The sequence below is a fragment of the Coenobita brevimanus genome, chromosome 93 (genome assembly GCF_032717465.1).
Source record: "Coenobita brevimanus isolate Jiangsu-jjx chromosome 93, ASM3271746v2, whole genome shotgun sequence".
Taxonomy (NCBI): Eukaryota; Metazoa; Arthropoda; class Malacostraca; order Decapoda; family Coenobitidae; genus Coenobita; species Coenobita brevimanus.
In genome coordinates, this window is record NC_137046.1 from 44,878,136 (window position 1) to 44,895,260 (window position 17,125).

A 17,125-nucleotide genomic window follows, 5' to 3' on the forward strand; every position below is an offset into this window, starting at 1 on the left:
TACGGAAAAACGGCTGAATGAAGTTACATGACACTTTCAGGATATGTGGGCACTGGTCCCAAAAGAAAGTGATTAAATTTTGAATGTAATCCAGTGATCCTGAAATGTCAAAATCAAGGACACGTATTTTCAGAGGGCTCTAACCTGAAAACGGCTGAAGACAGAGATATTTACTATTATGAAAATGCAGGAACTCGTAATATGGGCTTTCATTTGGCACCAAAACCTTTGACCTTGAATAACCTTGAAAAGTCAACCTCAAGGTCACGGATATTCAGGGGGCTATAACGCGAAACTGGCTGGAGATAGAGATATTTTCCATCATCAGCATATGGGAAATCCTATATGGGTTTTTGATTGTTACCTTGGCCTTAGAGCGTAAGTGACCTTGAAAAGTCAAACTTAAGGTCACGGATATTCAGAGGGCTCTAACTCGAAACTCGTTGAAGATATATTTACTATTACCAAAATATAGGAAGTTTCATATGGGCTTTCATTTGGCAGCATGACCTTTGACCTTGAATGACCTTGAAAGGTCAAATGCAAGATCACGGATTTTCAGAGGACGTAACTTATAAACATTTTCGCAATTACTTTAGACATTAATTGTGCACTGACACTAAATGGCAGAAACGAGTCAGTATTTAACAGCAATAAAATAACTACTGTTGGGCGAGGTTTGTGCTTGGCGCCAGTTATTATTATTATTATTATTATTGTTTTGTTGTTGTTGCTGTTGTTGTTGTTGTGGTTGTTAATAATAATAAAAGTAATAATAATAATAATAATAATAATAATAATTTATAATAATACTAATCATCATCAAATCCTACGTTGCCCCATGAGAAGCGTAGGAGCCCGAGGCTAAGCAAGTTGGTCCTGACATTTAAGAGGAGGGTGACCAGCCTCACTCATCCCTGAGTGGCATTACGTGAGCAATAAACCCCAACCTTCCCTTGGATATAAACCTTCACCGGCTCAATCCAACTGGAGCGCCGTAATTACCCACTAAACCACCAGGTGCCAAATTTTTTTTATGTGGTTACCACCCAGCGATGTAAATGGTTTCCTGATGTACAGAAAACCATGTGGCTTGTCACTCAGTGTACAGTAGAGTCACCCACAGGCGGAAGGAAGAGGAAAGAATGAAGGAGAGAAAGGCAGAAGAGGGAGTGTAAAGTCACCCGTAGGCAGAGGACGAGGAAAGAACGAAGGAAAGGACAGAAGAGGATAGAAGGAAAGAAGGATGGAGGAGAGGAAAGAGCAGACACCCGGGAGCAGCACTACATCGAGTGAATAGGTGGTGAGCACCCCCACCTTATTATTATTATTATTATTATTATTATTATTATTATTAAAAGAGTGTAACCTACTGAGGTGGTATGGTCGTGTGAAGAGAATGGATGGCAGTAGAGTGGTGAAAAAGGTATATCTGAGCGAATTTGAAGGAGGGAGGAAGCGAGGTTGGACAAGGAGAAAGTGCAGGGATATGGTGAACGTGTGTGTGAGGAAGCGAGGTTTGGAAGTCGGTGAGGCTAAGGGACTGACAAGTGATTGAGCTGGCTGGATGAATATTGTAAGGAGGAGCGCATGATCAGCGATTTGGCTCCCTTTTTTAACGTGACAGAGTCCGGATTGACTCTATGGTATACGTTTATGTGACGGTACAGTACGTGTTGAATGTTTTTGGCAAATCAGATAGAGCCAGGATTCGGGGAGCTTGAATGGTGACTGGAAGCGTGGCCCAGTGGACCGGGCAAATTTGTGCTGTCTGGACGTTGCTACTCCTCACTTTGCCCTAGGGTGGGAAAAGAGGTCCGGATGACGATAATGATGATGATGATGATGTTATTGTTATTTTAGGGAGCACATGCCCAGGTCCGTCCTCCCCCCCCCCCATCCTCCCAGATACTCCACTATTTCAAGCTAAAATTTAATGTCTGCTGTTGAGCTTTCAAACGAGTTTTGTCACCGCATCAGATTTCGTTTTCTTTCGCTGCCTTTTGCAAGACAGAAAATGAAACTATTAATATAATGCTAACATAATTATTTAATCCTGAGTTTTTGGTGACTGGATGGTCGATAAGAGGAAAGTAATGAGCAAGAAAAGAAAAGTGCCCACATCCGTCGACATAACTGGGTTAGTCAACTGGATTCACAGGTCACGAGGTTTGTTCGAGAAACTCGGACTTTCCTACGCAAGTAAAATGATGGACACAGTTTCAAACGTACACATGAAGGCTGAGTGAACACGTACACACACACAAAAAAAAAAAAAATCATCACCTACTTTTCCAGCTTGCTTCATATTCGGCATTCTCCCACCCAAAGATGGATTGAGGGAGGCAGGGTCGAAAAAACAAAAGAGAAAAACATAATAGAGGGAGAGCTAACTAACAACACGTTCGGTGAAACAGGCCTTAGCTTACTGACTTACCTGCCACTCAGTCTCCCACTTCTGTCATAACCACCGACATTTAGGCGCTTATCAATACCTGTCAGATGCAATCAATCCGTCAAGTTAAAAAAAAAAAAAAAAGTGGGAGGAGGGGGGCAGACTCTTGTCATAATAATAATAATAATAATAATAATAATAATTATAATTATAATTATAATAATAATAATAATGCTCATTTGGTTTGGCATATAGCCCACAATCAGAGTGGCACATTAAACACTGACAAGTGTTTATAAGTAGCCTACCAGCCATGCTTGAAACCAACCAGGGATAATCCAGTAAGGCGAAGCTGCGATGATATGCCTCCGATTGCTCAGAGGATTATAATTCTGATCTACTTTTATAGTGTTGGCAGGAGATACACATTCATGGACGAATGCTTTGGCTTTTATTTCATTTCTTTTTAAAATTTGGTAACACCTCCAGAGTAATTTTCCTAAGACTAGTTCTTGGTCTACTGTTAGTCTTGATGTAGATGACAGTGTTATTCAGAGAGTCAAATGGGAGATGCTCAGCTAATGACTGAAGGATCATTCAGTTTTATAATGTCATTATCAGGCTTGCAGGAAGCGTTATTGCTAATGGTGGTGGGTGATGGGATACACTAAATAATGAAATAATAGGCGGTGAACCATGATCCAGTGCACCCTAGACCCTAACTGGGGGTAAAAAGAAAGAAAAAGGTATCCATTCCTTGAAGGGGACAGTAGGTTGACCCCAAACTTTCGAGGGAGGGTAAAAGAGGAATGACCCTCCCCTTCCCCTTGAAGGGTAGAAGGGGACTGTCTTAAATCATAGTTCCGTGTGCCCCGATTCCCCTTGGGAGGGTGGGGGGAGGGGGAGATTAAAGGAGGAAATGATCCCCTCATATATATATATATATATATATATATATATATATATATATATATGTGTGTGTGTGTGTGTGTGTGTGTGTGTGTGTGTGTGTGTGTGTGTGTGTGTGTGCGCGCGCGCTAACTGACCACAGGAAAAATGTAAGTAGAAACAGTAAGTACTTTCGTATATTACATCTTCAGACACTCTGTCTGAAGATGCAATATGCGAAAGGTTTATACTGTCTCTACTTTCATTTTTCCTGTGGTGAATTTGCATATATTTCTTCATGGTGAGATGAAGGTTTTATATATATATATATATATATATATATATATATATATATATATATATATATATATATATATATATATATATATATGAGAGAGAGAGAGGGAGAGAAAGAGATCCGAAATGCCTGAACACATTCTGTTCAAAAGACTGGAGGTCATAGACAGAAGGAAATACAAACAGAAGACAGGTCCAGAGTTGACCTGTTGCAGACATGAAGGAATGAGGATGCTGTACTTGTTAACTCTTGCACTAGAGAGTTGGACAGATAATAGGTGAATATATATATATATATATATATATATATATATATATATATATATATATATATATATATATATCATCATCATCATCATCAGCCGTTTGAGTATCCAATGCAGGACCGGCCTATCCTGACCGAAGTCGGGACAATACAGCCAATGTATCTCTACCAAGTGGCTTAGGCTGTCTGGTAGAGATTGTATGTAGGGTGAGAAGTACTTGTAAGTGCAACTGCAGTGTTTTAGTGGCTTTGGATGTGTGTGTAGTCTGTGAACCAAGTGTAATCGGCCCTCACAAACCGACTGGGTGCAAGCGTACTTTACAGTAAGCAACACTGGTTCAACTACAGCACCCCTTGTGTCCGCCAATGCAGTACATGGCCAGGTGAACATTCCCAAAGTTTATTACCCTGGCGGGGTGCGATCCCTGGTTCACCAGTGTACGAAACGCACACGCTACCACTGTACCACAGAGGCTCCATATATATATATGAATAAAAAAATGGTTAAAGATAATCAAAATATTATTTGCACATATGAAACTTCATTTAATACAGTTTTTATTCATCATGTTTTACTGTTGACATCCTCCAAATGGTGGCCGTCATTGCCTAAACACGCTTTGAGGCGATTTCTGAAGGCCGCCATGGCTTGAAGGGTCATATCAGGTGGAACAGTGGCTATCTCCGCTGGATGTATGGACGGAAGTGAAGGTCTTTGTGTAAGATTCTCCTTGCAGTTTCCCAGGATATCCCTACAGCTAAAGTATGCGTCCGCGCAGAACGTCTCGGAGACTGCACAACAGATTACCTCAATGCTTCAATATTCTCAGGCTTACGAGCACTCCTAGGTCAACCAGATGATTTTCTTTTTAAAGCTGAGCCTGTTGGCCTGAAATTCTCAACCCCCTGAAAGATGGTTTTCCGATCTGGAACGTTTTGGTTCCGTGGACTACTAAAACATCTTCGAAACGCCCTCTGCACAACGATCACGGAACGGTTGTTTGTGAAGAACGTTTTGACAGCGAACGGACGGTGTGCTCTCGACCACGCCATGTTGGCGACTGAGGACGGTTGGGGTTGGGCTACCAACAGACCCTAGCCCCGCCCCTCCCGTCTCACTACTGCCAGTGCTACAGCCTTTCGAAATGTGGGAGTTTTTGGGAGGGTCACCCTGTATATACTGTATATATATATATATATATATATATATATATATATATATATATATATATATATATATATATATATATATATATACACTTCATTGTACACTTTTATTTGACAGATGAACAGAGGAAGGGGCAAAAACTGAATTTAAAAATATCCATACAGCAGATTAGACAATATCTTCAGTTCATTTTAAAAAATAATAATCTAAGAGTTGGACAACTGCTATAGGGTGAAGTCTGGGGGGAAACCAGTATGTGGAAGAGTTCCAATTAAAGCGAAATAGTTCAGGGAACAGAGGAATTCTGATAGAGTTCTGCAATATGGCGGCGTGACAGTCAGGTCATGAGCGCTACCAGATGCATGTGTTGCATAGGGGAAAATATGGAGAAGCGGTACAATGGATGCAACTTCTTCTGAGCATTTACCATAAAAGTTTCTGTAAAATAATGCATGAGAGGCAACATACAATCTAACTTGTGAGAGAGGTAGTTCATTCGCAATTGCTGGGTTATTAATTATTCATATAGCTTTTCTCTGAGCTTTGTTAAGCTGTTAAAGTGCAATCTCTCAACATCCACCCCACAAGGGTGAGCAATATTCGAGCCAAGAGTGCACATAACTTTTGTAAATTATAACTAACTGCTCGTCAATGATGAAGTTACGGATTCTGTACAATAATCCAAGTTTCTTTGAGGCGGTTGTTTATCGAATGATCTAACGTGAGAGGTCCAGCTGAGGGTATTGTTGAGCGAAACCGAGAATCTTAATACTTTTAGAGAAACGGTAGGAATATTTGTTACACTGAAGGCAATATCTGTCTATTAGTTTATTGGACATACTGTATATGGTTTTCTTAGCATTAGATGAGACAATGCTATTTTGTCCCGATTCAGTGATCTTAGATAAATCTTGATTTATGGAGATTGCAGTGCTGAGTTGAGAGTTGACATTTCAAACTCTGTGAATGGGTGGTTAACTGTAAAGAGCTGAGTCATCTACATATGAATGAATGGAAATGTGGGTAACAGACGAGATCATTTATATGAATGAGGAACAGGGTTGGAGCCATGATTGATCCCTGGTCACACCGACATTAACTGAGTGGAAACTGGAATACATCTACCTTTACTCTCATCTTTCTGTTGCTGAGATATGAGGAAATCTGTGGGACAAAAGATGACAGGCCGTTGTAGAGAAGTTTGGATAACTGGGAATGATGCCACACTTTGTGAAAAGTGTCAAGGGCTACTGCATGGGTTTCTCAAGGTTGATCAGTTGACTAATGGATTGTAGGGGTAATGAAATTAAGTAAATCAGCAGTGGATCTTTCTTGACGAAAACCGTACTGCTGCTAATTAATTTGTTGGATTCAAGATGGTAAACAGTGTTCTTATTAATGACAATCTTAAATACTTTACTAAGTTGTGATAGCTGTGGGTCTATAGGCTAATCAGAATGATCAGAGGAGCTTTGTTTCTTTGGAACTGGGTTGATGTTGGCTTCTTTCAAAGAATAAGGGAATGAAAAGGTCGTATGTATAGTCTGAATAGTTTGGCTAGAAAAGAAGCAAGTTCTGGAAAAAGCATTTTCAAAACTACTGGAGGAATTTCATCAGGACTTGGAGCTTCGTTGGTCAGTAGGCTAAATTGTCTCTGATACATTTTTGCGTATCTAGTGTGTATCAGTGGAATCGGAGGAGTCAAGTTCTAGCACAGGAACAATCTGATCGAGTCCTTCAAGGCAGAATTTCTGGCAGGCATACTGGCAGGCATGTTAGCTTTTTCCATATGAGACATATATTTAGAATGAGGCAGAAATCCATTCATTTCGTGAAAGTGATCCTCTAAGCATTTTAATTCTGCAGTTTCTTCTACAGAGGGTACAAACTTAACGAGGTATAATCGCCAACTACTTGCTGACCTTCATTGTTCGTAAGCAGTCTCAGCAAGGCTACATATTAGTATTCTTTTACACACCTTTTTAGAGTACATATCTTAAAATGTGTGTATAGTTTAGTAACTACTGAGACTGACGCCGATAGATTCCAGCTGTTTGGGCACAGCATGGACATAGCCTATGTTGCACTTAATGTTGTCTTTATTGCTGGCTGTATTGATGTATCTTCCCTTGAGCCAAGGGTGATTGCCTTTGCTTTCTACCAGGTCATTTGCATTTATGTCATGTGCTTCATAGTGTGGTTATTTCATATTAAGAGGTGAGACAATAAGTCACTGTGACCCAATACTATCTTATACGCTTCCTTCCTTTAGATCAACGATAGACACTGAGTCACATACTAATATGTAGGCTACCTACTCCAGTTTTTCTCAAACTTTTTCACTTCATTCCCAAGTTGTGGGAATCCTAACATCCTAGTGGCCCCTTTTCAATTTTCTCTCAAGCCCCTCATAAATAATGATTTTAAAAATGTTTTGGTGCTCTCCATCTATTTTAATGCTTACAACTATCTGCCAGAATGCATATTTTGTTGTATATCAATGCGATGGATGACAGTGTTTGCTTTCACTCAGTCGACTGATCCGAGGTTGTCACTGATAACGCACATCTCATATCTGGGTCCAAATCCAACCTGTTTCGGCTTTTACTTTTTATGTATAGAAGGGTGGAGAAACCAGATTTGCATAGATATGTTGTGGACAATGGCAAGAGGACTCCAAGTGCGATTTCACGGACACTCTGATTTGCTACTTACAATAGCCCACCATAAATCCTTCCGTGGCTCCCTTGTTGGCCATGGCTCCCAGTTTGAGATCCAGTGTCCTTTACCTACACCGTACGAGTGGCGTAACTGCGGGGAGTAGATATACTTTTTATTGGGTCTCTGGTGGGGAGGACTAACTGAGGGCTCGGCCCTCAAGCTGACCCTTTCCCCTGTTGGCCCCTCCTTTGAAATTTCGAATGATTTAATGTATGCACACTACGGCAGAGCTCCCCCTCCCCCGAACAGGGCTTGCACCCCCTCCTCTCTCATTTAGTTGAGGCGGGCTACGCTACTGATTGTTACCAGCAAGTATATCACGGCAACTAGACAGGAACAGAACGCGTGTTGTCATGCGGTCGCTCACACGCTCTCTCGATTTCCCAAAGCATGTGTTTCTTAAAACATGTCACTGGCATATTGAAAATGTTTCGGAAAATATTTGAGCCATGTCCATTTATATCTATGGCCATGTCTGTAATTACAAAACGCATACATAATGATGTGTTTACAAATGTGGCATATAATTGCACTGTTTAGATCTAAGTACTTATCAAATAAATTATTGCCCACTACTGCCAAGGGGAGTGCTTCGTTGATCCACTTGATAATCTGTATTTCAGTCTATAATGTAATGATTTTATTCGCAGCAAGAATAACTCTGTGTCCAAAAATTGTATCATTAATAGTGAAGATTAATTAATGGCTCTCCTTTAGCAAATTGCTCCGTTGTAACAGCCATCGTTTTTAATTATTTAGCATTAAGCCTGATAATTATCTGTAATTTTCACATGTAGTTTTACTTATATCAATCGCAAACTTCACATGTTTCAAGAAGATAAAATTATTCTCACTGTAGAGATAACGCGGAGTTGTGATTGGTCGTAAGAAAGAGCAAGGCACCTTTTGATTGGCCGAATGAAAGCCTGGGCTGGCGAGGTGTGTTCAGCTCAAGCTCAAGCCAACACAGGAGTGCGTTCAAAACATATCTAAGTGAAGATGATATTTACTTTTTCCTTAGTGTGTGGTTGGCGGACATTTTGATGAAAAGGTGTATGAACAAGATCAAGATAAAGAGGCTCAATTAAAGGCGGAACTAGTGCCTCACTGGACATCAGGCCTTAGCAAAAGTGAGACAAGATTGCGTGGTTGGTGTGTGCGCTCCCAGCATTCCCAGCCGGTAGCAAGATGGACGAGCTCGGTGTAGAAGTCATTGGTCCTCATGGGGCCTATTATAAGGTATTTTAACCTAACAGTGCTCCTCTGCTTGGTAACTTCAGGGTCTTGAATGGAGGGATGGTTTGCCAGGTCCACCGGTGTAACGATAAGGTTTCTTGGGGGCGGAGTGGTCTCATAAAGTTGTTGACAAAATCCAGCTGATAACCAGAAAATGTAAACACATTACTGACACACACGGTATGCTAAGCACAGTTATATGTAGTTGCACTTGAAGGAAGACCCGGAATTGTGATGGGGCTGAAATTTCTTAGAGATGTGAGAACTGGGTGTAGAAATGAGAAAGGGAAAACAGAAGTACAACTGTAATGGCCAGTTAGCATTTATCTAAGTATCTGATGCTTTGAGCATGTTAATATAATTACCTACAGTAAGTGTTAATCTGTAGTGAATTATGTAACATAACCAGTTGTACTGCATTGACAATAATTAAAATTTGATATTTTGCTACAGAGTTTAATCAGCCAGCCAAAGCTGATTATTTTAAATGAAGAACAGTAAACTGGAAATATTTTGTACTGTAAACTTGACAATAATCCTAAATGAGACATAGGACCACCTTTAAAAAATTTAACTAAAATTTTTACCTGTAAACTTATGCAGTGACCTTGTAAAGGTGTGAAGTGCATTTTCGAGTATTAAGAGGATTCATCAATAAACAAGGAAAATATGATGACATAAGGATAGGTTCTTATAGAATATATAAGAATGGGTCAGTCTGAAAATTTACGTTAAGTTTTGATGAATGGGCATTGATATGGGTAATTTTGCTCTAAGATGGCATTCGTCTGTTTGCACACCACAAGATGGCATCCATTTGTAAACAAACACCACCTTTTAAAATGCTTTTCACCACTTTTATATAAGAAATAAAAAACACAAACTTGAAGTGCAGTTGGAAAAACATAAAGAACCCCATCAAGAACTAAGGTAAGGAAAATACAATAAAACTGCAAAATAACGTGGGCTGGTGTTTCCTTCAGAATTACCAACTGGGTACAGTACTTGCTGGCTTTAAGGTACATTTATTTCATAAATATTTAGTTTGCAAGACTAAGACAAGTGTAAGCAAGAGTAAATGTTCATTTTACTTTTTCTGCTTGTTAAGTTTATTGAGTTTCTTCAGTATTGCCATTAATGTTGTTTAGTTTTATTGTGTCTGAACAGTTTTAGCATTCAAGCAGACACATCAACATGGTTTACTCAGTATGTTTATTTTGTTTTGACTGATTACATTAGATAATGGGCTTTAACAAAATTGTATCTGAAAATTTGTTGGTAGAGTTTGAATATTTTACTTCGATATTTTTTACTAATTTTGTTTTAGGGATTGCTAACTGTTGATCTGTAGGTTAGGTTAGTTGATGGATTTAAATGATTAACTGGTTTGTTTTCAAGGATTTCACACACTGACTGGTTCAAGTGCATAGTCTGTATGTAAATACTTAAATGCATAAAAGTTTGTATACCCAGAGCAGCCGTGGCTCAGTGGGTTAGAGCACTTTGCTCTGACCGAAGGGTCAGAGGATCGAATCCACCCAAGGGTCATTGGTAGACATCAGGAAGGGCATCTGGTCATAAAATGCTACACGCTCCAATCCAAAAGTCCTCTACTCAGGGGCAGCGCCTAAGCCCTTCAGAGATACCAGGCGTAAAACCAATTTTATATATATATATATATATATATATATATATATATATATATATACTGTATACTCTTCATTTTTTCAAAACTCACTAGCTGAGAAAGATCTGAAGAGAGCACCTAGAATACTGTTCCTTCCTGTGTAAAGCATAACTTTGATGAGATGACAGATCTTTAAGGAGGTAAATAGTGTGGTAAAAACACACTGAAAATATGGGCAAATAATTCTGTTTAATTCAGGAAGTTAATCATCCAACAAAGTCAACCTAACCTTAACCTTGTCAGTTATATTAGCTTAATTGAATAAGCAACCGATGACGAGCGATATCAAGGGTTTGCTGAAGTTAAGGGCAAAACCAGGGAGACCTCCCTTCGTGGTTCATAACAAGGATTAAGTTTCATCTTAGTACATTATATGCTCTCAGTTTCTGACACACTAATTCTGCAGAAAATACATTAGCTCTATGCACTTAGTTTCTGACACACTAATTCTGCAGAGATAATTGAGTGTGGAACAAAAATGAAGTTAGTATTATTCTGTTAGTAACCGCTGTCTACTGTATCAGGTAGCCTATTTATTACGTTACAGTATAAAGATTATGGTAGCTGATACAGTATACGTTGTGTATAAGTTTTTAATATTGGGGTACTGTAGTATAAAAGAAAAGAATCCTTCTGCTTTGAGAGTCGTGATCTACTTTCCCAGACCATAATTTGTATACTGATTACAGGTATCATACTTATTTGTCTGAGAAATGCTTATTTTATTATTTGTTTATGTAAGCATTTATTTACCATTATTATTATTATTATTATTATTATTTTTTTTAACTTAAATACCTACCTGTACTGTATAGCAACTCACTTGTTTAATGATAGTCGTGGTTGTACTGCAGCCATGTGTAGACTCTGCATTATTATGCATGAGTGATTGATTAGATTACATTGCACTGAAAGGGGGCTTACATGTGGTGGCACTTTGCACTCTGGGAGGAGCAGCTGTGGCATCTACCAGGAGCCACGTCTCCCCATACCATACCTGTATTTTCCTTCACCTTGGCGTGGGAAGGATCCTGGTGAGGTGCTGTCTACCACAGGGGGACACCAGATTTTTACACTGTTTTTAGTGTACTATACTGGTAGGATGGCCCCATAGAAGCAGTTACTTTACTTTCCTGTTGTTGACAAGTTTACTTTGTCAGACAGATCAAGGGTAAGTAAGAACAACATTGAGTAGGGTATATGTATCCAAAATATTTGCCTAGGTCAACACAGATATCTGTGCATTTTAACACATTTGGTCCCAGTTTATGTGAACCGTATCTAGTTATAAATTACCATTCGTTGTTACAGTACATCCTTGATATAACGAACTAATTGGGGGGAGGGGTGGGTTGTTATATCGGAAAGTTCACTATATCTGATGGCCGTTATTAACCGAGGGATTATCGCCCCAAGGTCACTATATCTGTGGAGTAGTTTGGTCCTGCGTGCACAATCACAACTTACTCTATGAAGTTTCACATGTATAATTTAATGGTTTATGTAGTTATACAGTAAATACCATCCTGTATGAAGTTGTACATATAAATACAATGCCTATAATGTAATGTAGTTCTGTTACAGTACTGTACACTTACCATGCCAGGGAGCAAACTTCTGCTGGATATAGTGACCAAAGGTCGTTATATCTGGCGGAAGTTCGCTCTGGAAATGGTGGGTCGTTATATCCAAAGTTTGCTGTAAAAGAGTTCGTTATATCGAGGGTTTACTGTATATTATCATCAGGTTGTCATATTAGCACTGTATTGTATGAAACATGCTAAGTACGGATTTCTTTCCAGTCATCAGTTTATAGTCGGTTTCATGTACAGTATATTGAGTACAAGTTTGGTCTCTTCATCTCTGCCCTTCTTGTGGTTCCCAGTAAAATGTTTCCCTAAATGTGAAATTTAATTAACACTTTATTTTTCAGTACATTGTTGTTTTGCCGGAAAATCATAGCACAATACTCATCAAATGTTGATAACCTCTATTAGCTACATTATTGTTTTATGTTGGAGACCATTGACCATGCTAGCATGGGTGGGTTATCTCTCTTAATGGCAGCTCTTCATGTCCCAGACTTGAGCCACTTCCCTACTCAAACCCCTGCCCAAAATGTCTCCCGGCAGAACCTCATTCCGTGTAGTTCTCAGTCACAGTTTCAACACTTTTCTCTACACTTTCATGCATTTGACCGTCAGCTAGTCACATTCCCCCCATCATTTCAACTTGTCCAAACCATCATAATAACATTACTATCATCATCCACTCTATGTAATGCTGCCTGCCTCTTCCCGCTTGTCTATCATTCTTTTTCTGTCTGCCCTTTCTTCCTGTTTCTTCCATTTTTCCTGTAAGTATTCATTAGGGCCTACTCTTTCCACTTCTGGTTACTCTACACCAAGGGACAAGTAAAATGGTTTCCTGTAAGTCAGGAAACCATTTACAATGCTGGGTAGTAACCATCTAGCAGAATAACAGGGTGATGTTAGCTTACTACCCTGTTAACTGGATGGAGAGGTGCAACTGCAGCATCCACCCTGGAACCAAACCTCCACACTAATCCCGTTTGCCTTGCTGTTTTAAAGCACTGTTAATTGCATGGGGTGTCCCTGCAAGACCAGTTGCTTGCCGGTGGTTGGTGGGTCTGCCTCTTCAGACAGATTGGGGTTGCACATCATCTTTGTTATGATTATCATCTTTGGCAAATTTATCTTGTAGTATACTGTTATTGGTTCTTTCATTCAGTGTTGCCCTACTTGCCCATCTCATCATTCTCATTTCTTTATGTTCATTTCTGCTTGTGTCTTCTGTTCTCTTTGGCTACATCCCACTGCTGCACAGCATAACACACATCACCCATTTTTTCTGTGACAGAAGAGCTCCGTCATAGTCAGGAAAGGCAACAATTCTGAGGCTTCATAGTCAGGAATGGCAACAATTCTCAGGCTTCTCTCACATAGTGTGCGCAAGATGGGAGATACCACATATGCCAATAATCTAGTTGTAAACCACCCAAAGTGGGGATGGCTTTAAAGATCTTGATCATTGTGGGGTTAAGGCAGGAAAAGGAAATAAATGATAGGCAGTAGAGAAGTGAAGTTAACTATAAGAACTGAAAATCTAGGCTAACTTTTCACAGGTTAAAATTTGATGAATAAGTACTTAAATAAACCTGCCAACAATTGATGGCTGTCTATTAGCTCTGAAGAATGTCAAGGTTAGGTATAAAAATGCCAAAGTTTGGGCTGAAGGATACTAAGATTAGGTCTGTAGGATGCAATAGTTCGGACTGAAAGATGTGGGTTTTTTGGATAGGTTAGGCTGTAGGTCTGGTTTGAGGATAGCCTGTCCCATTTTATCCCCTTTGAGAAGTAGGAGCTTGAGACTAGGCTACCATAGTCCAGTACAATCAGGGGTGGATGACAATTCTTCTCTCTTTGATGGCATGACATAGTCAGAAAATCTTGTCACCTCATGGGGATGATATAGTCTGAAAATCTTCAGTCACCTCATGGGAATGGAGCATGTGCTAGGTTATAACACTGGACCACTTGGCACCAGTGTGAAATTCCCAGATATTTTGTCTAATACTGCAAAGGTTAGGCAGAGGGAGGCCAAGGTTAGAACTAAGGAATGGTTTTTTTTTTGGCTAAGTTTGGTCTGTGTATTATCCATCAGCACATTACGTCAGAAAAGATTAATTCCATTTTGAATCATCATTTTGTAGCTTTCAGTACACTAGGCTACCCAGAAACTTGACTTTGATTTTCACTTGTCATTATATTCAGTTTCCAGCAACTGGAAATATGAGGGTCATCTACTGATAGTTTATTTGTGCACTCAAGCATGAGTTTTTTTTTTTTTTTTTTTTTTTTTTACAGTAATATTTATTATGGTAATTCAGATATGATGTTTAATAGCCTAGAAATTCTCTAAATGTTAAGGAGAGGGCTGTGAAACCTATTGTAGATGTTGGGTTTATTGTACATTGCATTTGGCTGATCATGTACAGCACTGTATTGTTACATAAACTACTGCAGTATACAGTACTGTACTGTATGTTCATTTTGTAATGCTTGAGTGTCAGCCTTAAGTAACCTATTGGAGAGCTGTAATAAGTTGGCTTATGGTATAAAAATGTACAGCACTACCTGTATTTTGAAAAACACAGCTAGGTCACTATGGTATAAAGTTAGCACTGTTGTAATAGATTTACGGTACTTCTCACTGATCAGTGGTGACTCATTTACTTTGCTTAATTTCCAGGCATATGTGGTTGATGTGGTTGGTGAGGAGGTGGTTGTGAGGTATGAGGGTGACTGGTGTTCTGAGACTAGAGCAGCCATGACTGGGACCCGCCTGCCTCCTGCCTCAGGACCAACTCCGGTTGAGTACCCAGAGGGGGCAGAGGTGGAGGTGTTTGATAAACTAATGGGTGTTCCTTATCCTGCCTTTTGGAAGGCTACTATAAAGGTTTGTATGTGGAGGTTTTTTTTCTTTTGTATGTAATTAAACTGGAATCTGTTTCATATGTAAGGAAGAAGTTAGAAGAGATTTCAGTGCACTGTACTAGGTCCTTCTTCAGTCTTCACAACATACTTCTCCTGGTCTTGAAACTGCATTATTATGTGATTTCCAAATTGTCTTCCTATGTTTCTCTCTCTCTCTCTCTCTCTCTCATTTTTATTATTATTTTTATTTTTATTAATATAATGATAGGTGGGGTTGTTCACCATCCTCTCACTCAATGTAGTGTTGCCCTTGGGTGACTGCCCTTTCCTCTCTTCCTTCCTTCGTTCCTCTTCTGTCTTTCTTTCATTTTTTCTTTCCTGTTCCTTTTGTTTGTGGGTATCTCTACACTGAGTGACAAGCCAGATTGGTGTACAACCATTTACTACACTGGGTGGTAACCATGTAACTAAACTACTGGTATGGCATCAGGTGGTTTAGTGAGTATTTAAGGTGCTCCAGCCAGATTTAGCCTGTGTAGGTTTATATCCAAGGGGTGGTTGGGGTTTTATTGCTTATGTAATCCCACTGAAGGATGAGTGAGGCTGGTCACTCTCATCTTTAATGTCAGGACCATCTTGCCAAGCCCCGGGCTCGTACACCCATCATGGAGCAGCACAGGATTCGGTGATATATGTATGTATTATTATTTGTGGTAGGTGGTGGTGACCATCATCTACTCCCTTGATGTAGTGCTGCCTGCTTCTTCCTTTACCTTTATCATTCTTTTTTTTGTCTTATTATTATTATTTGTGGTAGTTGGTGGCAACCATCATTCACTTCCTTGATATAGTGCTGCCTACTTCATCCTTCACCTTTATCATTCTTTTTCTGTGGCTGCCTTCCTCTCTTCTCCCATCTTTCCTCTCTTGTTTTCATTCATTCCTTTTCAGGTGGTTTTACATTGTGTGGCAAACCTAATGGTTTCCTTTAAGCCCAGACACCATTTACAACCCTAGGTGGTAACCATATAACCAACCCATACATTTTCTCTACATGTCATCAACTGGGTTGGTGGAGGGTTAGTGTCCCTCCTCATAAAACTACTAACTCAGAGACAAATGTTCACCCCCTTTTGGGATTGTGGCATCTGGCTATAGATAGGGTAGACAGATGAATTGTTTTTGTTATAATTATTAGTAGTAGTTGTAGTAGTAGTAGTAGTAGTATTGTTGTTATTAATGGGAGCACCATAGTAAACTGCACATCACCCTGTCGTTAGGTTTTATGGTTACTCTACCACCACAGGAAACCAATAGGCATGTCACTCAGTGTAGAGCCATCTGAAATGGAAAGAAGCATAATAATGGTGACAGGAAGGATAGGAGAAATAAGAAGAGAGGAGGCAGACACAAAAAGAATGATGAAGGTGAAGGAGTAGGCAACACTGCATCAAGTGAGTGGATGATGATCATCAGTACAGTACTTGTGTTTCTGCTAGTACAGTAGAGGTATACTACAGAAATTAAGTTGTTTCCTACTTGTATTTAATGCCCACCTTTTCTTTTTTAACAGATGTCCAAAGGAGACTTCCATGTAGTAGAGTTTATAGGAGTTTCAATTACAAGTGGAGAAAACATCTTCCCATCAGAGAAAGTACGGCCAAGAAATGTTAACCCCCCTGTTACATCCAAAACCTTTGTTAAAGTTGAAATAGATGTTCCAGAGGATATCCGGGACTAGTAAGTGATTCCTTGTTGATAAATATTTTCTGGATGTAAGAAACATGTTTGATTTTGATAGTGTAAAAAGAAAGTATGTAAAGCTAGAGAATATGATATTACTGAGTGAAGAATGCTGTGGAGTGGCTGAAGAATGGGAATGCATCAGGCATTGATGATGTGTATAAATAGATTACTAGGTGTAGTGGAGAGAGAGGAATGAAATGCTAATAGGAAATATGTAATAAAACTTGGGTGAGTGGAATTATACTAGTAGAATGGAAGAGGCTGT

The 17,125-nt window shown here is 39.5% G+C and overlaps 1 protein-coding gene across 1 annotated transcript in view; it reads left to right on the forward strand.

The window, feature by feature from the left end:
* Positions 1-8,707: 8,707 nt before the first annotated feature.
* Fmr1 (synaptic functional regulator FMR1) overlaps positions 8,708-17,125 on the forward strand; it is an 80,648-nt gene continuing 72,230 nt past the window's right edge. Inside the window, exons 1-3 of the mRNA XM_080282512.1 lie at positions 8,708-8,973; positions 14,930-15,136; positions 16,688-16,854. Of these exons, the coding sequence (XP_080138638.1) occupies positions 8,923-8,973; positions 14,930-15,136; positions 16,688-16,854 (425 nt within the window). The 5' untranslated portion in view covers positions 8,708-8,922. The remainder of the gene's footprint in view (positions 8,974-14,929; positions 15,137-16,687; positions 16,855-17,125) is intronic.